Source organism: Manacus vitellinus, unplaced genomic scaffold (genome assembly GCF_001715985.3).
Source record: "Manacus vitellinus isolate BGI_N305 unplaced genomic scaffold, ASM171598v3 scaffold_22_pilon, whole genome shotgun sequence".
Classification (NCBI taxonomy): Eukaryota; Metazoa; Chordata; class Aves; order Passeriformes; family Pipridae; genus Manacus; species Manacus vitellinus.
Window position 1 is genome coordinate 2,799,167 of NW_021939632.1, and position 23,230 is coordinate 2,822,396.

Genomic DNA, 23,230 nt, shown 5'->3' on the forward strand with positions numbered 1-23,230 from the left:
TTTGGGATGACAACATCTTGCTCAACCTTTCCAAAATCAAACACTCTTTGATTTCCAGTTTGATTTGCATTCTGAAGCTAGACTTGAAGCTGTAGATGTGTGTGTGTTGTATAGAGGATAATGAAAACCTTCAAAAAATAAAAGCAAACTGTCACTTTAGACACAAAATCAGAAAGTCAACAAATGGAATAGTTCTGTTTTGAAGTACCACTATCACGTGGATAATACATCCATAATTTCGAAGTATGAGATGCTCTAGTCATGAAGGCAGAAGGCTGTGTAGACCGCGGCAGGATCCAGTGGATTCAGTTATATCATAGTTAACTGCTTTCATTTGAAAGATAGGGATTTGATCAGCACGGTTTGGGCTTTGTCCAAAATAATACACTCCAAGATAGAGAGGAGGTCACTCCAAAAAGTCCAAAGGATGTGTGTCATCACTGTTCATCTGCCATTCATTTTCCTCCAATTGTTGTGCCTTGACTCAGCCTAAATTCTGATTTCTTGAGGCCGGAGTTTTTCATTGGAGAAGTTCTGCAGAGCCTCCCACAGTTGGGAACTCTGGACATGACTTCCAAGAAATACCACTCTGTAATTGATAATAATATCCCATTGATGAAAACTCTTTTCCTAGAAGAAGGATGGAGCAAGGGATGCTTTACTTCTTGTCCTCTTTGTAATGAATAAAATAGTTTTCACCAGCTGGTTTGAATACTACCGAGCACACCAGGCTGTGGATACCACATCAAAAAATCAAATAATAATGGAAGGATTTATGGATTACAGCAAGTCTAGTTCTTAGCATTAAATAATATAAAACATAAGTGGAATTTAGAAACTTGAAACACCTGTGCTAAAATATCTTCCCTTTTTTCTCATAAGTAGAATTTTAAAGTTTCTACCTGCAGAAAATATCCATTTTTTGGCTTTTTTGCAAAAAATAAAAGTTTTTGTCAATCCATAAAGACAGAGTAAGAGCCAAACAGCTCTACTAGCTACTTCCACAGGCACATTCCTAAGTTTTCCTTTATTTAAGCAGTGCTTTTCTGATGAGGAGCTGCCTGTGTGGGTCCTTTCAGGCTCCAAGTGTGCTCTTGTGTACGTTAGTGGTTTTCCACTTTGCCGAGAAGCTGAGGTGGAGATAAAGCAGGCACATGGGGAGTTTGGCAGAAATTAGCATTTCCTTCCACCCAGTCCAGTCCTGCAGGAGATGAGATGTGGCTGGGGAGAGCTTGGGGGGGGAGCTTAGTCTGCCTCATGATCTGAGAGGGGTGAAAGCATCCTGCAAATGAAAATTGCTCCATCAGCTAAAGACAAACATCAGAGACAGATTTAAGCAGCTCCCTTTGTTTATTCTGCCTTTTGTGCTATTTTTAGCTGTTGGCCAGCACACAGTATTGCAGGTCCATTGGCTTTAGGGAGAGGAGGTGCTTGTGACCTGATGGCTCTCGTGGTTGGGATGCCCCATGAGGAGATTGGAGATGAAGCATGAGTGCATTTACTGGGGGTGCATTTACCAGAGAGGGGGGATGTGAATACTTGGGTTTGTCACATATGTAAAGGGCTGACGGCTCCTGAGCAGTTTTTTTGCAGGTTTCCTCAAACAGATCATCCCCAGTGCTTCTGCTCCAGGCTTTCTTGCTCGCTTGAGGGTATTCAGTGCAACACATCCCATACTCCTCTGTGCCTCTGCTAACATAGTGGACCATTGCTGATGTTAAAGCTCTTTCCAAGAGCATCCTGCAGCAAGCTGGTCTGCAGGATCCACTGCCAAAACCCTGAGCAGCTTAAGAAGAGGTCGCCCAGAGTGCTTTCCCTCGACAGCTCTGTCAGTCTCCACGCTTGCTAATTTGTCTGCTGAACTGAGCAATATTTATGCATGGGGGTGATTCATCTCCCTGCAGCAAGGTTCCTGGCAGCTGTCAGTGTGACGCCTGTCTCTATACTGGTGGTGCTCAAAGCCTGATCTAAATATCCCAGTTTTGTCTCTGCCAGTGGCAGTGGGGGATAGACAGGTGCAGTGGAGTGTGGTTTTCGGGAGAGTGCTAATGGTGGGATGCCTCGGAGCCCATGGCAGCAGGAAGCCGTATTGTGTGTTGACTTTAAACAGGAGGTTTGGGAGATCAGCTCTGGAGCAGAAAACAGGGGCTCGGGAGGAACAAACACTCGCTGCTTCAGAAGGGCGGCGATTTCCTTTTGGGTAAACACGTCATTAATCTCAGGGAGCACATTCTTTTCCATCAAAAGATAAGGGATTCGAGTAGCCTTTCTCAGGGCTTGGCCTTTTTAAATTGTTTTAAGTGTGGCTTTCCCTCCTTCAATTACAGACTGCACATAATCTCTCATTTCAGTTTGGCTAGGCTTATTGTGGGTGCAGAGAAGGTCTTGGGCAAGGGAACTCCTTCCCTTCTTTAAATTTGCTCTGATTTGTTTTTCCCACTAAAACCTGTCTGTTTTTTGCTATTTGCAGCTCTGATGAATTTGAAACGTAAGTGTGGTGTTTATCCTAACTTATGAAACAATCTCCCTAGTGCTGATGATAAAATAGGAGCTTATTTGTTCACCACAAGTGGAAAAATGGCAATGGGCTTCTCTCCCTGCCCTGGGCTGCCTCTTGTTGCTCAACTTTGGTTTGGCATTTTTGAGGGTGCCACTTGCTGTGGCCAGCAAGCCATAGGGTGATGCTGGCTATGGCACCCAGTGCTTAATTTTCAGCTGGCACCATCCTCTGTGGGGAGACAGCTGTGGAAGAGCTGCTGCTTTCACTTCTGCTCCCTGTGGCTTGCGGTCTGCGGTCGCTCTGAACTCTTCTGGTAGCAAATGTATTTAACTGGCATTTAAGGATGAAATTACAGAGGGAATTGAGTCCCTTCACTTTCTTACCTCCTCTTCTTCCCAGTACTTCTTCCTAAGGGCTGCCAACAGCAACATGGATTGGGGTGGGGTAGAGCAGGAGCTGTGGAGCTCCTTCATCCTGCATCTCTCAGTGCCCTGACAGCTCAGGCAGATGCTCTGCAGCATTCCTGCACTGATCTGTGTGCCCACATGCTGTCGTGTTAATTGTGTAATAACTTCATGTTTGTCACTGCATAGTCATTGACCTGCATGTATTCAACACAGAAAGTCTTCTCTTTTTTTTCCTCATCTAGTTTAAGACTCCCCAAGCATAAATACTGAGGCTATGGGAGTTGTCAGCAAATAGGATGTGGCCCTGAAGACTGAGATGAACCCAAGTCATGATGTCATTTGTGACATATGGAGAGTGAATCTGCAGGGAGTAGTCAGAAGTCCTGTGTTTACTCTTGTTCATCTGGGCTGGGCTGCACATGCCCCATCTCCAGCTATGGAACTGTGCTACTGCCCACAAGTCCAACATGGAGCTGACATGATCCTGGCTCATAGGAAATGTGCACTGATCTATGCTGACTCAACGTGGCACTCGTAGTGCTGCAGAAAAGGGCAACCCAGCTTTGGTGAATGTGGTCCCTTGGCTAGATGAGTTCAGCTGTAGCTGTCAGAAGACAGGGGCATCAGTCTCATCAGTCCATCCCATCTTCCTCAAGTTTGCTCCCCGGCAGTTCTTCTCTTCTCCTGCTGTTTCTTCCCAGTCTTCCAGCCAACACTTGTCTATCCAAAGGTGAATTAGGAGATGTCCTGGAATATGTTAAAACATTTTTATATCCCTGTAGAAGGGATATAAAAGGTCATGTTTATTCTCTGTACCTGTCAGTGCAGCTCTGCTTCTTGATGCCCTTTGCTTCCATGACTCACCAGTTTCCTCACCATTCTCTTAGAGAACTGGGACTTTTGGTGAAGATCTCTTCATGCATCCCACGGGCCAAGTGTCAGCCCACAGCAAGTTGAGCAGTGGACTCGTGGCACAGAAAAACCACTATGCTGTCCTCTGTCCACCTCCAGTACTGCTTCCCTCTCCCTGTTTTCCTCCCCAACCTTTCCACATTTTTCTCATGCATTCCTGCCTCCACCTGCCCTGTGGCAGGCTGGCCCTGTGGCCTCCAACTGCCCTACTGGCAGCAGTAGGGCAGTGCCTGAGAGTAGCAATGGTGGTGTTGGACTTGCCTGGGAAAAAATATTGGGAGGACCTCAGGAGCTGGAGCTGGGCAGTTGCAAAGGCATGGCTGCAGAAACAGCCTGGCCTTGGAAGAGCTTGGAAATGTGATTGTTAATGTCAGTATTAAACAAGCCCAAACACAGGAAGCTGAGCGTGTGCACAGAGGGATGCGGAGGCTTGTGTCTGCACCACTTTGATTGATTTATTTTTCATCTGCTGGGAAAGGTGATTCAAGGTGTTATTTGCAGCCCTGGTGCCCTCTTCATGCCTCTTCGATTATGCCAATCCACTGGGGATGTGCACCATTTTCAGTGCCCTTCACTGGGTGTGCTGCATGGTGTTGCAGGGCTGTGATTGTCGTCAGCTGGACCCATGTAGTTCTCCAGCACATCCCGCACTTCACTGGGGAAGTCCAGAGCCATCCAGAGTGTGGCTGTGTTGGTGCAGAGCCTCTTTCAGAGCTGTTGTGTCAGATGATCCTGTACTGTTTGTTGCCTCAAGTTAAATTTCAGCATTTGCATAGAGCAGGGGGAACACTAAGATAAAGTCCTTGGGGTTTGGACAACATTCGTGGCTTTGCATCCATCTCTGCACATCCACAGTTTCTAAGTGGGTGGTTAAAACTATGTATCTGTGATTGCACACTGAGATGCTGAAAAACCTATTGCTGGTGGTCCTTTGGCATCAAAATGTTACTTCATTAAAGGCTGGCATGCCTGATTTTCCCTTGACAAATGAAGACACTGTTCTCCTGTGATAGGCTATGGGCAGTTAAGTATGTAAGTGAGTTTGTGAGTTTGGTGATCACCAGACCATGGATGAACTTATTCTGCAGGCAGGAGAAGAATTAGTGTTATAAGGGCTTTTGGAGGGAGAACTTCACTCCTTCTCTGCTGTAGAGCACTTCAGCCTACGTAGGAATTAATTTCTTTTAGGCCACTCAATAGCCATCCGATAGACCTCAGCTTCTGAGAGTTACCAACCTGACAGAGCTTGACTTGCCCACTGGGGAGTTAACATCTCAGAAGTACTGGGCTTGTACTTGCCCTCAGCTAAGAGTTTGGAGGAGGAAAACGTAAGCATGTGGTTGGTGAGGAGTGAAATCTTATCTTACTGCAGAGGTGCGTGTTCAGATGAGGATGGCAGCTGTGGGACCAGGTTGTGAGGACCATTCCTGTTTTCTCCACACTCGTGTGCCTGGATATCTCCAGCACCTGCACCAGGACCTTGTTCTGGGTGTGTATTTGGACTGGCATCCAAGGGGAACAACTGGATTTCAGAGCTTATGCCAGAAGGGTTTAGAGATGGAAGAAGAAATGGGAAAAAGAGAGAGACCAGAGATAATTATGCCAAGGATATATAATTACTCTTTGGCTCTCCATGTCTTACATCACACAGGATCCCGAAAATGCTGAGATCAGACCTAGGAAATGTGCTGCAAGACAAACACTTCCAGCTGTTCCTCTGAAAGCAAATCTCAGCAAGTACCTTCCAGGCAGGAAGGTGTGGGTTCACGTCTTTAGGAAAAGAAAAAAAACCACTAACCATTTCAAGCCTTCAGCATTCACCTTTGTAATTAAAATCTCTAATCACAAGAAGAGTGCAATACATAACTGTCTTCTGGGAGCTGTTTCTTAAGGTGGTTTTCCATTTTTGCATTATTTAGCCCCTGCCTCGGTGCCAGGCTTTACTTAACCTTAAGCTTATGAACAGGCTTATTGAATTTGGCCAAGACTTGACTAGTCTGTAATGAGCTCCAGGTTGCCTGGAACTTGGCAACGCCATCGTCCTCTGTGCCGTTGCATAATGGCCTGACCCTGCGTAACCGCAGCTTCGCCTTGCGCCCCTTCTCCAGCCTCTTGGAGTTCCCTCTCCAAAACCCCGGGCCTCATGGAGGGGCTGCCCTTGTAAGGGGTGTCTTGAGTGCCAAAAACCTCCTTGGCTGCTTTCATGCCCTTCCACAGGGTCAGAAGTGGGAGAAAGTGCAAGAAAAGCTCAAACATGGAAACCTGCCAGGGTAGAGGGGGAATGCAGCAGCGGCAATCAGATGAAAACTGGTACCTCCTACCAGGCATCCCTGGTGGCTGGAGGGATGTGAGAGTCCTGACCATCTTCCTCCTTCTCCTCTGGCTGCATCAGGCTGGTGTGCAGCCTCCTGTGGTCCCCCTGTGCTTGCGAATGGAGGATGCTCATCCTGGAAGCTCTTCCATTTCAAACTTGCTAGATGGTTTTTATTGTTTATTACATCATTTTAATATGGGCAACTAAAAGGACTTACTTAATTTGTGAAAAATCACAGGAATAATTCAGATGTTGCTCTAAGTCAATTTTTCCCAATTGTTTATTTATATCAGCTCAACCACTTGAGAAACCCATTATTTGCTTTCTCCTTATTGAGTATCTAATGATGAAAATAAATTGTTACCACTCTTTATTGTGCATTTCCCATAAGGCTGACACGGCACAGAGAAGGAACTGGATTCTTTTCTTCTAGCATGTCACGGGGAAGATTGTTTATAGCACTTCAGCTCCAGCCCTCTGCAAGCCAGCTGAGAGCAGGATCGTTAAAGGCAGGATTTAGAAGCTGTGGGGTTGCATAAATTGATCGAGAGGAAAATTTGTCAGACAAACATCTTGTAATGAGCGAGGAGGGAGGAATCTGTTTTGAATCTCATGTACCCAGCAGTAAGCTGGAGAAAAAGATCTTACAAAAGAAAAATTAATAAAACGATCTTGCCTTGTTTAGAGATCAGAGTGCCAAATATAGGCCCTATCGCATTTCCTTCCCTCCTCCTTCCGAAGCTCGTCCTTTTGAAGTGCACTTTCAATGGGATGTGGATAATTGACTCTGTGAACAACTGACCAAGTGCTCTGTTGGTTTAACCGATTGGTCTCAGTTGCTGATTCCTGTGTTGTTTTGGATGATTTTCAGCCCAATTGCCCTGTCAGCTACAATTAGTCCCATTAATATGACAGCTGAAAGGTCATAGATGACTCGCTCCGGTCGCAGGCACAAGGGCAGGCTGGAGATGCTCCCAGGGTGTTGTCCTCAGCTCTGTGCTCCTGTGCCCATAGTTTGCTTAAATTGATGGTGACTGCAGATCCTGGTGCAAAACCAATCAAAAGGGATGTGAGATTTGCTTCACAGGAGGGTGACTGAATGAGAAATGAGGTTGCAATGACAACTAACATTTGGATGAACTTCTCTTTAATTAGTCAAGAAAGTTCCTGGTTCTGTATACAGGGGAAATGTGGAATGGCTGGGCTTCCTCTCACCTGCCAGAGCCATGAGGAGAGGAAGCAGAAGTGGGATAGAGATGTAGGCACATCCTGTGGCTCTTTCAATAAATCCATGGCTGTCGTTTTCTGTGGTTCCAGTGACATCTGCCATAGTTTCAGGCTTTGTTTCTTTCACCCAGGATTTCCGCTTTGGGGAATTAAGTAGGAAAGGGAAGGACATAGGAATGAATGGAGCACAAGGTATCATTTCACTTCTTGAGATTAATAGCAGTCAGATACATACAGATGCAGGTCAGACATTGGGCTCATGAGTCTCATGGTCAGTCTGTGGCCATAGTATGGCCAAAAAAGTACCACAGGAAATACAGCCTGGTTGTATACTTGGCCTTTTGTATGAGGAAGGAAACAGAAGGCACCCAAAGTGCCTCATTTGAATTACATAGCCTCAAAACACCACTGGAAGACCCCAGCTAGAGATGGTTTACTTGCAAAGCAGGACACTGTGCCTGGTGAAGTTCTGCAGGGGTCTGGTTTTGGTTTGGTGTTATTTGGCATTTTTCTTAGCTTCCTGGATGATGCTAAAGAGAATATGCAGATTCAGTTCGAAGGTGACCCCCAGCTGGGAAGGACATGCAGCCTCTGGCAGAGAGAGTCAGGCCTTCAGATGACCTCCACAAACTAGGAAAATGGTGTGAAAAGGACAATTTGTGGCTAGGGGAAACCTAAATGATAAAGACAGGAAAATATGAGAGTAAGCAATCAAGAGAGGATAGAGTCCACTTCAAGGGAGACTTCTATGAATCAGCGGAGCAAACTTCTCTCAAGTGACATAGATGTATTTGATGGTGCTGCTGCGAAGCACAGGTTGGAGAAGGCCTGCAGATCTTCTTGGGGTGAGATGAATATTTTGCTCGCTTCTTTTGTTTTACTACTGAAACATTAACATTTCTAGGAGGAGCCCATACTCTGTGAAAAATCCCTTGGCCAAGGACCAAATTTTCCTTGAGCACTTTGGTGGGAGCTTTGCAGCCAGCCCATGTGCCATCATGGATGTGGATCCCAGTTGAAGGCACTCGGGTCTGGTCTTACAGGAACATACAGCCTACACAAATTCCCCCTTTATTTCTCCAGAAGCTGCACTTTCTGCAGACATCTGTGAGGTCCAGAGGTCAGTGTGTTGTGCTGAGCTTATTCCCTTTAAATCTCATCTAGGACTTGTTCCTAGTGGAGATAGCTAGTGCTTTTAGAAAGCCTAGCAGCAGGAGACCTCTTCTATCAGTGTGTTTCCATCCATGTTTGGGAAACACAATGAATGCAGATGTAGTAGGAAACTTTTGATTATCTATAGGATTTTTCTGTGACAACTTCAAAGCTCTGTGGTTAGTTATATTCTGAGACTTGAAATGGATATGTCTTGTGTTCAGAGCTCTGATTTAATTTTCCAGTTTAATCTATTGTCCAAACATTATTAATGTTGTCTTTGAGGCATGGGACAGCTTTGATGGAGTCTTTTTTTAATTTCTGGCCATCACCCTGTGCAGCCATAAACAACATCCTGCCTGCTAATGAGAAAATTCAGGTTATTGCAGTCACATGTCTTGTGGAAATAGATTGTAGTGGCAGGAGAAAAAAAGGAACCGACTTTCCTCACCTTCCAGCCCCAGCTGGCACGACCATTTGGAGTACTGACAGGGAGGAGAAGTTTCCATAGATTATGATACTCCATTAAAAGGCAGTGTTGCCTATTGAAAATGAAATTATTAATTTCATAGACATATCCATTAATTCCTTAACCTATAGCTATCATAAGCTATCTTTTCTATCTGTAAGTATCTAAAACCTTTCCTAGTGAATGCCCTGCTGGTACGTCAGCTGTCAGACTCAACTCTTCCTAACAAATCCAGGTTTGTAGAAGAATTTGATTCATCCTTCCACTGTGAACTGAGGGAGTAGGATCCTCCATTTTGCATGAGTAGATGAGGTGCGTGATGATGATGTCCTGCCTGTTGCTTTCCCCTCTCTCCTATCTTCTGTAAAACTTTTTGTTTGGAAAGTAAAAACTTTTTGGTTTTGTGTGTGACTTAGAAAGACAGGGCAGAAGTTGATGTGGGGAGTGGGGCACAGCCAAGGGTCTCTACATTTGCTCCTTGTTGTGCCATGATAATCATCTGCAGAAGACTGGGGGCGGGGGGAGTGTGGCTGGTTGTGCTGCACAGCCCCATGTTTTGACCAGATTTGGAGATGCTAATGCAGCAACAGGAGAGCAAAGACATCAGGAGGGTAAGTGTATGATGAGGCAGTGGGCAGTTTTAGAGTTCTTTATTCCTTCTCCACTGAGAGAGTCATCTTGTAGGGGAGAGACCACCCTGCAGCAAATCGGTGTTTTTAGCTCTGGGTTCATTGGCAACCAGTGTATAAATTGGGTGTGTTGGTAACAGCTTCACAGCATGGGCACATCTCAGGTCTTGTCTGTGCAAGAGCTTGACTAACAGGAACACAGCACTGGGATATGGTGTGAGGGCTTGCTCAAAATTGCAGTTGTCTTATGGCAGCATCATTTTGCTCATTTTGGAAAGATTAAATTGGCATGGATAAATAAGTATAGATAATATTAAAAATGTAATATCTGATCCCTTAGGCAGTTTTCCTTAGTAACCACGTTTCACAGGAAGATACCCTGATTGCTTGGAGACAGGACTCCATACAATCCATGTTCTGGCGTGGCAGGAGCTGCCCAGCCTGGTGGTGCCTCTCCATGTGCTGGTCTGCACCCCTGCACCTTTCCTTGGCACTTGCAACCTCGTAACCACACGGACCTCTTTTCTGCCTTCGCCCCCCACCGTGTGAGTTGACAGTTATCCTTTCAAATGATCCCTGGAAGCAGCCGCTGCAGTTTGGTGTGTTGAGAGGATTGGTGGTTGCTGAGAGCAGCTGGAGAGTCTCCTGCAGCCTTGCTGGCTTCTGAGGTTCTCCTCTCGCCCTGTCTTTGCAGAGAACGGCTTCGTCGGCTACTCCGCAGAGCTGATGTCCAACAACACGCTGCCAGACTACAGCCAGGGGGAGTCCTTCTTCACTGTTTTTGGAGTGTTTTTCCCAGCTGCCACAGGTACTGTTAAGTTTTGTCCTCCCCCTCTTTCCCTCCACAGGCACATCTCAGAGATGAGCAGAAGCAAGTGGAGTTCCTCTGGGCTGCAAGGCGAAGCGAGGAGGACTGCACTTGGCCATAGCAGACTCACGTGGTTGATTTAAAATGTTCAGGCTTCCCTCCAGCATTTGAAATTTTGTACTCTCCTGTCCTGTTCACTTGAATGTACTCTTCCATCTTTGTAATCGGAAACTGCTGCTGAACTCTGTGGGTTGATGTGGTGTAAATCCTTCCCTGCCAAGGACAAGGCTCAGGCACTGATCTTGGCCAATGCTGTCAGGCCACGAGATATCAAGCCTTTTTAAAAGGGCTGAGCATGAGTTATCATATAAGATGAGCCTTGTGACTTGTTTGCACTGGGAGAGTAGGAAGAGCACAGGAGGACTTTCCCTCCATCCTTACCTCAGTAGGTGGCTGAGCTGGGCTGATGCCAGTGCTCATGATGTTGACCCACCACTTGCTGCATGGCATCATGGGTTCATCTTTGTATGTTGGCAGAGCTCTCATTCATGAACTTAATTAGATGCCTTCATATTATTCATTCCCTTAAATTAGCAGGAGGATGCATGTCCCCTTTCCAGAGCTGACAATCTCCAGTGGGAATGCAATAACTATCAGTTGGAGTTACAATACCTTTTGTTGATGCTGGGTGTTTTAAGCTATAAAAAGTACCGATTATAAGCAGTTTCCATAGCGATGAATCCTTGGATTACAGAATGAATTTTCAGAGGATTAGCTCTAAGCAACTCGCTGGAAGTTGTTTGCAGACTTGCTGCAGTACAAGGAGACAAATGAAAGGGTTTTGTGAAACGGATGGGACTGGAGAAATGGTCTGGTAGCAGAAGTCACTTTGTCAGGTGCACCTAGTGCAGGACTTCAAATTATCCTTTGAAATCCTTTCTCCCAGCTTATAAGGGTGGCTGTTGCCTCTCTGTAGACTTCCTCTTGGAAAACTCACTGGCCTGAACTATCGGCACCACGGAGAAAATGGCTTCTGCCCTCTTTTTTGTTGTCGTTTTTGACTGGCCCACCTGAGTCCCCCAGCCAGAGAAAAAGACCTTCCTCGAGAGCTCTGCCTCTGGTGCAAGAAAGCAGAGTTCATTGGTTATAGTTCATTTCCAGTTCATTGGTTATAGAAGAAGGAATAGTTATGACAAGACTGCACAGAAAATTACCGTGATTAGCCGTATTAAATGATTCTTCATCACTGCTAATGCTTGGCTGCAAGGAAGAATGCCAAAGCTAATAGATACAATTTATTTAAAGCCCTGGCAGCCTGTTGCTCTGTTTAGTTAGCAGTAGTAATACCAGTAGTAATGTTAAACATTCTCTGAAAATACAGTTTGGGATGATGTATAATTACTTTGGTTGTTACACAGCTTTTTCATGTGTTCTTTTTAATTGCTTGGTTATTTATAGGATTTAAATTATTCCTTTGGAGTAGCAGTGGCAGTAGTACCATATAACATTGTTATTGCTCTTGTTATTGCTGTTCGTAGCAGAGATCAGGAGCCTCATAAAACGTGGGGTTGTGTTTGGTGCTCTGCATGGAAGAGTTTGTGGTCTGATTAAGAAAATTCTAGGATGGGAGTCAAGACTTCTCTGGTGCAGATCACAAATCGGGAGCCCATTTTTGGTGAGTGCTGGGAACAAAGCCCACATCTCCTCGGGCTGAGGCAGTAAGTGAGAGCTGGTTCCCCCAGGCCCCATCTGACCCCACTAGTGTAGCTGTCATCGCATCCACAGCAGGGGTGGGATGGATGCTGGGCTGTAAAGGGGGCCCTGGGTTGCTTGGGGTCCTACCTGGTGGAACAGAGCTGCTTCCCACTGCATTGTGGGCACTGTCTGGATGCAGCCAGAGCCTTCCAGCAGGACAGGCGGTCTGTGAGATTGGAGATGACATTTCAGGGATGGGCTTGGCAGGAGCATTAATAGGAGTCTGGTGAGACTTGATGGGATTGCCAGTGCCTCTGATGCAGGGCAGGCAGTGGGATGCAGACTGTGAGGAATGACAGGGACAGGTGAACATTGCTCCCAGGCTGTCACCTCCAACTACCCACCTCTTCTGGAACCCCCACAGTGACCTGGCTGAAGCACTAGAAGCAAAATCCTTTGCCTTAAGATAAAACAGAAATTCGAGGAGAGTTCCAGCAAAACAATATGCTATTTAGTTTTGAAGGGTTACATTGAACCACTTTGGAACAGTTCTTTGACCCAGAGCAATGTTCTGTTTATCTTTAGTTATTAAATATTGTGTTTACTCTTCTTAATTTTTAGCATATGCTAGTTTACAATTTAAGATGCTGTTTTGATAACAAAGTTTTTAAAAAAAATGTTTAGGAAATTGTGAAACAAATTGTTTGGGCTTTTCTGAGATGAAATGTTCCTCTTTGAAGTGAAACTATTTTGATCTCTTCAGGATAAGCTTTTTCCTCTCTGACTAGAAATGGTTGTCTGAATTCAACTGGTTTGTTCGGTCTCTGGGATGTACTGAAAAGTGGTATGAAGTTGCCTGTTTCCACCAGAAATAACAGAGAAACAGAAACTTCTGAAATGCAGGCTGGTAGCTATGAAAGGAAAGAGTGGCAGCCACTTCAGGAGAGGGGAGCAGGACTTGTGGGGAGACCCTTGCCGGGACCAAACAGGCAGGAGGAGCTGTCAGGGGGATACTTCAACTGGAGGGCATGGGATGGTCATCCCAGCCTGTTGTAGACCAGTAGCAACATGCTGCCTCCTACAACAACCGTCCTCCTTGGATTGTTTTGCTCCAGGTCGGGTTGTTTTCTATTTCCCTGTATTTTATTGGTATGACTCCAGCAACGCGAGTGAAGTTATCCTGGTTTTACGATTGAGTGCTGGTAAGCAGAGGCTGCTCTGTTTGCTCCCTGGGTAATAGTTGTTTAAACCATTTCAGTTGGATGTGCAGTGCAGCTGGCTTTATTCCCCCAAGTTTGTCATTTAATCACAGAGAAGTTGCTGAGCGATCAAAAATATACATCTAGAGCTGGCCTAAAAGGGCATGGAAGACTCAAATTTGCTGGTTTCAGTCAAAAAGACCGAAGTACTCACTAGATACTCAGATGTGAACATGCCCCTATAGAGATGATGTGCATTAAGCAGAGGTTTTTCTACATGTTTGTAAGTACCTTCTTAATGCACATGTTTTGCTACTGTGCTGTGACAGGCAAACAGCAAACTACCCAGCACAGGGAGGGAGTCTTGGGAGCTGCCTGCCCACAGTCAGCTCCCAGCAGCAGCCATGCAGCCATCAATGCATTTTTAAAATGAAGATAAATATCATTTCTGTTGTGCAAGAAATGTTTTTCTTTTTCTACAAAATCCCCAAGGTTTTCTGTCTAATGAAAGAAGTGTGTTGTCATGCGATACAAGAAAGTAACTTGTCATTTGAAGCGGTGGTAGTGGAAAGTATCATCGTACTGAAACCAGTTCTGAAATAAACCATATTTGGCACTTGCAAAATGACAGCAAATAGATTTAGAAGCTTTGGGCTAAGTTATCAGATGATGTAAGCTGGCACAACTCCATTAAAGTCCATGGAGAGGTGCCAGCTTACATCAGTGGAGAAGTTGGCCCTTTAAAAAAATTAGCTACAATTCTTATCTAACATTTTCCATTCTTCATCTCTTGGGTGAAGAAAAAAAAAAAACCCTTTTATATTTTATAGTAAGTTCACTGAAAAATGCAATGGGTGTTTGCAAGCGATCATATCTGCAGTCATAAACTATAGCTGGTGGAGTTAGAAGCCAGAGCTGGTGGAGCTGGTGATAGTGTCTAACAGACAGTGTAGGTGGTCCCGTCCTGCATGTATCCACCACCTGGATGATGCCCAGAGCCAGATTACACTGGGAATAGCAGCAATGTACAGACCGTCTCAGCCATAATTTCCTGGCTGAGTTGACTGTGTTTTCATGCTTCCTTGTCCAGAAGCTTTGTCATTATCTACTGCTCTCTAAGTTATTGCCAGTGTGGAAAATCCAGCCTGCTATCTCGTTGAAACAGAGAGGTGGATAATTTTCTCTGTGAACAGTCTACAGATATGATTGATTGAGTTCAGAGGGGATTGGCCATTTCCCTAGGGATTTCTTCCCTGTGTCTGAAGAAAGGAACATCCTGAATTCTCTATGTTGTTGAGGTTCATACGCAAGTGTAGGGTTTTTACTCTGTCACGCAGCCAGAATCTCTGGCAAGGCTTTTTGTGGCTTCTTGCAAGTCAGACCAGTTCTCTGGCAGGGGCTGTCAGAGGCTTTGGATGGTGGAGATTGTTTAGGATGGTGTTTTTTTAAAATTAATCAGGTTGTCCTTTCATTGGAAAGTGGATTGGTTAGTCTTACAAAAGACCTTCTTAGAACTGCTCTTTGGGAGCAGTCATCCCATCTGGAAAATTACTTTTTGGGTGGTGATGAAGAGGTGACTTTGGCATTGTCCATACATCTGTACTACCAGATTGTCCATACTTTTGTACTAGTCAGGTCAGAGACATAATTGCAGCACAGAGGAGATGGCTTTGGCTTGAGTGGCTCAGAATATCTGTGTTGGTTTCCTCTATGATGGCCTTGGCCTTTGGCCCTGGAAGCCATGAGACTGTGGTGACCTCCTGGGGGCCGTGGCAGAAGCTAATGATGAGCAGTGGCCTGGATCTGACCCCTGATCATTGCACAGCAGGTCAGTCATCAGTCTCCAGATCCTCTTTATGTGGGCTCTGGCAGGTCATCTCCTGGCTGCTCCCGAGTGTGCGTGGGTCCGTGGGAGGGAGGCAGTGAGGCAGCCCGGGCTGTGCAGACACCGCTGTGCTGATGACTCACCTCTTCAACTTTCTTCAAGTTCAGTCCAGAAAATGCTGTTTTGGTGTTTCCTCGGTGCTTTGCTGAGGCAGGACTTTGGATGAGGAAGAGGTGAGTAAAGCTCAAGATGTAAGATTTAAAGGTGGTGCCAGATGTTTGAGAGACTTGGCAAAGAGGCACATGAGATTAACATCTGTCCTCCTGACAATAGTTTGCTCCCTTTGGAAGAAAAAATCAGAGTATTCTCAGCTTTCTGCTTTGTCCCTGAATGGCAAAGTAGTGTGTCATCAAGAGTGCTTCACAGAGACTTTGTTTAGCATGATATTTGTGACCATTTCCATGGACTTCTGCCTAACTTTTTTCACCTCCAGCTAAGCCTGTTGTGTAACTGCTTAAAAGGGACAGGGCTTGAATAGGTCTTGGATGCTTTATCTAGAGAAAGCTACAGCAGTTGACAGGCTTTTAGCTGTGCTGTTCAGAAATACATCCACAAAATAGTCTTCCAGGGGAAAATTAAGGAACTCATTTTGATTTGTAATGCTTTTGGTATGGTGTCAATCTGGTCTGAATCTGGAGGAAAAGCTCTTCCAGAAGCTGAGAAATGCCAGGATTCTGTGGGGACCAGGGAGTGGCTGTTGGTGCTCTGTCTCCAGGGTGGAGATGACAGAAAAAGATGGCTGGTGAGTGGACTGATCAAGGGGAAGAAAGAGAGATGAACAAGGAAAAGGTATTATTAATAAACAAATAAAGCCATGGATGTGTTTGGCAACAGGTTGGTGCCTTGTGCTCATCTATGTGCTATCCTCACAGCAGCGCAGTGAGGAGAGGAAGTGTTATGATTTCCATGGAGCAGATGAGGTGATGAGCTATGAAGATGCACAGCAAAGCCTGAGACAGAACAGAGACGAGTTCCTGTTCCTTGATTGGCACCCCAGCCATTGTGCCCTGTTGGCAGCCTATCAGTGGCCATGCAAGGTCTGTAGGTAATAGGGAAGGCATCCATCTGGCTGATCTGTGTTTGTCCCCTTTATCTTGAGATTTGTCCCATGACTTCTGTTTATCCTTCATCTTGGGAGGACCATTCCATCAGCACTGCTGGCTGGCTCCTGGCCCACGTGTCGTTATGGAGACATTTGTCTGACATCTGAGGTGTGGGATGGTGATGGGCAGAAGTCACATCTTAAAGAGGCTCTTTGGTCCTGCCTTCAAATTGTCCCAATTCTCGTCATGATTTTAAATCACAGATTTTTATTTATTTATTTATTATTTATAGCAGATACCTACAGTCTTCTAGGAAAACTTTTGGGATAACGTGACAAGGCTGGTATGACTCCTCCTTCAACCCTGGACAAAGCCTCTTAACCACTCTGTACCTTGGGTTTCTAGTCTTAATGTGGAGGCTCTAATATTTTACTTCATCCCATTTCCTTTTCTTGCGTCTTTAGATGGTAATTTTTTAGGCTAAGGACTCTCCCTGATTGTATAATACCCTGTACTCTGGCCTAAAATAACAGTTCAGTACTTTATTCTTAGTCCTGCCATGTGTTTTCTACGTGACGCTGGGACAATCACTTGCCCTCTCAGTGTTTCTGTTTTCCTATCTGGAAAGTAGAGATAATGCCTACTTCCAAAGCAGATCCCTTGGCTGGAAGGTGCCACCTACGTGCAGAGAGCACTGTTATTCCCTCTGCTAAATGTGCATGTGATCATCACTCAACATGGACAGGACAGGCTGTTCTGTAAGGGTGGCTGTCCCCCATGAATGCAGGGACCTGTAATGGATTTGGTCCGGGGGTAGTACCACCTGCTACATGTGCTGCTGTGATGAACACTGGCATTTTTCTTTTCAACAATTGGGCTACATTGTCATCTGTGAGGTTTGTATTAAGATAAGATGGGTTTTGTTCAGATATTGTTTCTTTTCCCCTGCCCAGCGTTGTTCAAACTGGACAAAGGGTTCTTTGATGTGTTAGAAGTGGCTTGGTTCTATGAAAGGCACAGTTTCTTACCAAGCAATCCATGGGGGCCAGTATTCGTTTGTGTGGCAGTGCAATGAAGTGATACAGTTACTACTCTGAATCAATCAATGAACTGATTGATTAAATTATATTACATATTTTAATGTGTATTATATGTACTATAACTTCTCTTGACTCTAAATTGCACTTATGTCTGCAAAATACAGGTGTGATGGTTGGGTTCGACATGAGTAGAGATCTCCGGAATCCTCCCACCAACATCCCTCTGGGGTCTTTGGCTGCTATTGGCACCTCGTAAGTCACAGATCGGGGAAAATTTACTCTGGAGACAGCCCTGGGTGTGACCAATCCATTTCACGTTTCCATCGACCTTGTATTACTCAGCCATCTGGAAAATTAAAGTGTGGCTCTCATTCAAATTATCATCCATTACCACCACGTAGTCTGGGTGGGTTAGAGAAAATCTTTGTTAATGTCCTTCCTCTGCTGGGTGGAATGTGTGTTGGTGTTGGAATGGTTGAACTCCTGCAGCCTGGCTGTCCCAGAGTGGGATGCAGAGTTCTTGAAGGCTTGGGGTGTGTGATTTTGTCATTTATTGCTGTTGATTTCAGAGGGGCTTTTATGTTTTTTTTCTTTATTTCTCTATATAAATAGAAAATAATAATTAAAAATTTATATTTTTTATTACTGGGAGAATGAGGCCAAGACAGGTGAGATGACCTACCCACCTGCAAGGCCAGGGTAACAGAGGAGCCCTGCATCCAAGCCAAGTAATGCTCTCCCTGAAGAAATGCAACTTCCTAGGAGTAAAGTACTGCTACATATTAACACCCCGCCCCAGTAGGTTTTCCTGCCTGCTTTCATTGCCACCTAAATTACCTTTGAAATTATTGCTTTTAACTGTGTACCAAGGTTCAGTCAGGAAGGAAGGATCTTCAAAATTTGGAAGGATTCCTGGTGAAATTGGTGCTTGTTTTAAGTGGGGGGATTCCACAGGACGCAGGAGCATAACAGATACCCAGCTATTCATGGCCATGTGATTCCCATCTCTGCTGTCTGGGCTTTACAGACAGACTAACTTATCCCCCCACCTGAGTACTGGAAGGGCCAGAGACCCCAGAGAAGGATCATAACCGAGGCTGCAGAGCAGACTGGCTGCGCTGGTAACACTACTGCTGGATGGGGGGACCTGTGTACCTGCAGAACCACAGAATCACAGAATGGTTTGGGCTGGAAGGAACATGAAAAGGCCATTTAGCCAAACCTCTGTGCAATGAGAGGGGACATCTTCAACTAGATCAGGTTGCTCAGAGCCCCATCCATTCTGACCTTAAATGTTTCCAGAGGTGGGGCATCCTCTCTGGGCAGCCTATTCCCATGTTTTACCACCCTCATCGTAGAAAATTTCTTCCTTATAGCTGGTCTGAATTGACCCTCTTTTAGTTTAAAACCATTACCCCTTTGTCCTGTTGCTGCAGGCCCTACTAAAAGGTATGTCCCCAGGGCTGGGATATTTCTCCATGCACACCTCAAGAGTGCTGGTGGCTTCCCCTCAGGGGTACCATACAGTTCTGCTGCAGCTGTCCCTGGCACATCATAGTGGGTAATAAGGACCAGTATTAAATTTAGCCCTGAAGCTAAATCATGCAGGAACCATGCAGAGTCATCCAAGACCCAACTTGACTGTCTCCTGGCTCTCCTAGTGAGCAGAATGTTCAATGGCTTTGTCTTACTGGGGGAAAAAAAAAGTTTATTTTTGTTGTTTGCAGGTGGTTTCTGTACATGGTCTTTGTTTTTTTGCTGGGAGCCATTTGTACCCGCCAGTCACTGCGCTATGACTTCATGATAGCAGAGAAGGTAAGTTGTTCGAATAACCCAGCATGGTTTTAGAGAGTGGTGCTTTTAGGTTGTCATCTGCCTTGCTGAACGCTTGAATTTTCCAAAAGCCTAAGGAATTTGGGTACGCATCCCTCATTAAAATTCAGGGGGATTTCCCTATTGCAAATCCCAGTGTACAATTGATTTGAATAGCTTTGCATTCACCAGCTGAATCTTGGCATTATCACCCAAGCAATAGCTTTAAGAGCTAAAGTATGCTAATGTGGTCTAATGATAAATGCTGTATTTTATTCAGTGTATCCTTTCTCGTGTGTGAAAGCTTAGACCAAATTGAAATCTCTAAAGAACTCCCCTGCTTATCTTTACTAAGTCAAGCGAAGCTCACATTTCCATATCTAGCAGGCTGTAATTGCAGGGCAAGCAATAGGATTATTAAACTCCAGACGTTCCACACGGGTGTCTGTGCACGAGGGAGGTTTGTAGTGTAACATGCTACGTCTCACCATTGCAGGCCTTTAAAAGGAGAGTAAAAGATTTTGGTGTGTGCCATTGTCTTACCTTGAATGGGATATAAAAGGGCTGATTTTCTGTTATTTGGTATTATCCAAAATCATGGGCTCACTGTATTTGACACAATTTCTTGTGATTAATTTGAAGTTGAGAAGCTTGTGTTATTTGATTTGTAACATGGTTTTTAATCTAAAATGTCAGTTTAAAACCCTGGCTTTGTTTTCTAAGTAATTTTAGCTCTAGACTTCTTCCAGCCCCCCAAATAAACTCCAGATTGTTGGTGGGGCTCTGCCACTTCCTGCTAAGGTAAAAAAAAAAAATCTCTGTTTCAGGGTAAAAAAGAATGAGCCTACCTTCTGTAAGGCAACCTCTTTGTTCATCAGTGACTTAGTGGGTGAAAAGTGCAGTAACAAAAAGAATCAGATTTAAATGAATCAGCTGAAGAGAAAGAGATTGTTAAAGCTGTGTTTTAACTTCAAAACCCCTAGGGAGGAGATGAAAAATCTCCTAGTAAAGAGTGAGAAGATATTTAATAATGATAAATATAAAAAACAAACAAGCAAACACACCCCCCCTAAAAAAAAAAGAAAAAGCTTCTTCAGGTTTTGTCTCCCTAGTACTGAATGAACCAAATATGCAATCCCAATATTCATGTTGCTTCTTTAAGCTATCTAACTGCTTTAGATTTTAATTACATCGGAGAGAGGGAGGAGGGAGATCATTACTCCTCCAAACTCTCCCTTTCTGTCACTCACAGGTGAGCGAGTGCTTGGCTGCTTCTCTTGGTACAATATTTGTTTGTCTTTTTAAACATAAAAATGAGATTCAGTAATTTCACTTCTAATGAGCTCCAAGTGCCAATTCCTTGCAATATATTCACACTCCCTGTGTTCAAAACCCACAGCAAACCCTTTCATCAGCCTCAGTGAAAGGGACTCTTCCCCTCTAACCCTGATTTGAATGTCAAGTAGCACATTTAAATGCGAGCATTTTTAGCAGCTAAAATAATATATGATGTCTGGCACAACTGTTTGTTTATTCCAAGTATTTTTCAGAGCAGGGTAGGATTAGAGGGGAGGGAAGGGAAGATTCCCACTGAGTGTCTGTTGGTCTAATGGCAGCTGATATCTCTTCATCTTTGCCTCAGGTTTCTTCTGTCCCACAAGATAAAATTCACAAAGCCAAGTGGATTTTCATGGGGAAAGGCAATGTTGTGGTAGGAAGTTTGTACAGTTCTGGATTGTGACATTGATTTTACATGCCTTCCCCAAACAATGAACTTTTTATGTTTTTTTACCCAATCTCCTTTTTGCTGCATGCAGATTTCATAGACAGGAAAAAGCCAGATGTTGCTTGACTCATCTTTAGCCATGTGGATTTTTGTAATTCCTTCTAATAAAGAATGTGCCACCTGACTTCAACAGGGGCAGAACCTAGGAGAACCAGTGTTCATTTTTCACCTTCTTTCCTTGACAGGAGGGGTGACAGCAAAAGACATGTGGGATGCAGGGCGCCTGTATTTGCTGGCATTCTCTGCTGCAGAGTCTGTCTGCACCTCCAGCACTTGCTTCAGTGGAGTATGGGCAGGGTTTTTCTCTCTGCCTGGCCTTAGTGCTGGTGTTACCCCCATGCCTTGCTGCTCTTTGTGCCTGGCTGCTGGCTGTCAGACTTGTGTGGTCTTGCAGGACTTGGGGATGGCTCAGGTGACCCTAGACCTTAGTTTCCTTAGTTGTGACTGTCCATGTCCTTACACAGTGGTGCAAGGAGCACTCCCATTTCAAAGCTTTCTTTCACAATGTTCATATTGTGGGGGTTTGTGTATTTGGGTGGGCTTTTTTAGATGTGCTGTCTGTGCTTGCAGCTCTTGACAGTGGGACCTGCTTAGAGGGACCCCTGTCCTTGCTTCTCTGTGACAGACCAAGAACTGCCTTTCCTTTTCCTCCATGCCTGCAGGAGATACTCCCAGACTGAAAGGATGCTTTCCAGAAACCAGTTCTAAACCCAGCCTTGTTAGCACTATGGCTTTAAAGATTTTTTTTTTTTTAAAGTTTCATGTTGGCCAAAGGAAATTCTTTTCTCATCGAAGACAGGAAAATAAGGTCATTGTATTATATCCTTTGGAGCATGTTTTTTGAGATGCCATTTATTTAAGTGGCAATTTTGATTTGGTTTTACTGTGGGTTTTCTTTCAGGATTGGTTTTCCCCTCTGAGACGCAGGGGTTTGTCTTCCTGTTTTGGATGGTTGGAAGCCTGGGCAGCTTTTCCTGTATGATGTGCTCTGTATATAAGTGATCTCTCCTGAAATAAACTCACTTCCAGTTACTTAAGGGGAATCTAATAGCTGCAGCTTTGCTGCAATTGCTCCAAGTGACAAAGAATTTCTTGGATATGAGCTTGTAAAATGTCTCTGTCGGTACAGGATGTTCAGTATTAAATTACTTTTATGGGATAATTTTCCTGTATTAATTGCTTGTACTTTTTACCACAGACCAATTAAATAGTTGCTTTCCCAGGGCTCTCTCTGTTCATTTAACAATGTTACAAAATATATGTGATCTCTTAAAATACGTGTATTTAAGACTGCTCGGGGGTCTTTAAAGGACAATATAATCAACTTTGCATTCTCTCTGCTTCCTCCAGGTATCCTTGGTGGGTTTTTTGTTTTTGCTAGGGCTGTACATCTCATCCCTGGCCTCCTGCATGGGAGGGCTGTATGGAGCACCGAGGATCCTGCAGTGCATTGCCCAGGAGAATGTGATCCCTATGCTCACCTTCCTTGGACATGGGGTTAGTCATCCCTTCTCTGCGATTGCTGTCAAAACTTCACCTGAATTTAAGCACCCGAGATGTGTCTGTAGAGTGAGATGAGGGATGTGTGAAATGCAAGGAGGGGAAGGCTCAGGATCCAGTATCCTATGCATAGGCAGAAAAGCCAGGAAATGGGTGGTTTCATGAAAAAAGCAAGGCATCCAGCTGCCTGTGGTCCTTTCCCTGCCCTGAGCCCTCCCACAGGGTGTGTCATTGTGCAGGAGCAGCTCTGCTTCTCCCTGGCATTTTGCTCACCCGCCTCTGTGCCCCAGCCTGGGTCTGTCTGTCCTGCCACACATGGACAGCTGTTCCTGAGGTCCCCTCCCTCCCTCCCTCTGACCCACTTCTTCAAGATGTCCACAGTAAAACAGCCACTTATGATATAACTTTGCCTGTTGGATATTTTTTGCAAACACCTTATCTACATGGTGCTGATCCTGACCATGACCAAAGGAAGTACCTAGCTCTTCTCTGCCTTCTGTCCAGGGCAGAAGCCTCAAATTTTGTCTTGACACTTGGTGAAATGGATGGTAACTGTCTGTTTACCTTTTTTTTCTGTTTTCTTTTTTCTTATTCTTTCCTGCACACTTTCTTTGAGCTGTTCCTGTCCTCTGTGGTAACCTCATAGCTGAGGATGTGACTAGTCATGGTGCTGTGGATTCAGTCTCTGTGCACTGGAGAAGAGGACTCTTCTTTGTAAGATAAGGTGCCTTTTGGACACTATTAAATAAAAACAAAGAATAAATTTGAAAGGTTAAGTTAGGGGACATCTAAGCTTTAGATATGCTTTCAAACAAAGTCTTGCTTGGAATATGACAAAAAGCTTTTCCCTTG

At 44.7% G+C, this 23,230-nt stretch overlaps 1 protein-coding gene across 2 annotated transcripts in view; it reads left to right on the forward strand.

Annotated features, from left to right (window-relative positions):
* The window catches only part of SLC12A8 (solute carrier family 12 member 8), a 46,849-nt gene that overhangs the window by 13,530 nt on the left and 10,089 nt on the right, over nucleotides 1–23,230 (forward strand). For both annotated transcript variants that reach the window (XR_001920627.1, XM_018072479.1), the window contains exons 5-8: nucleotides 10,305–10,418; nucleotides 17,445–17,532; nucleotides 19,008–19,095; nucleotides 22,229–22,375. Coding sequence is in view for 1 of the 2 variants with exons in the window: in XM_018072479.1 (XP_017927968.1) it covers nucleotides 10,305–10,418; nucleotides 17,445–17,532; nucleotides 19,008–19,095; nucleotides 22,229–22,375 (437 nt within the window). In the remaining variant the exon portion in view is untranslated. The remainder of the gene's footprint in view (nucleotides 1–10,304; nucleotides 10,419–17,444; nucleotides 17,533–19,007; nucleotides 19,096–22,228; nucleotides 22,376–23,230) is intronic.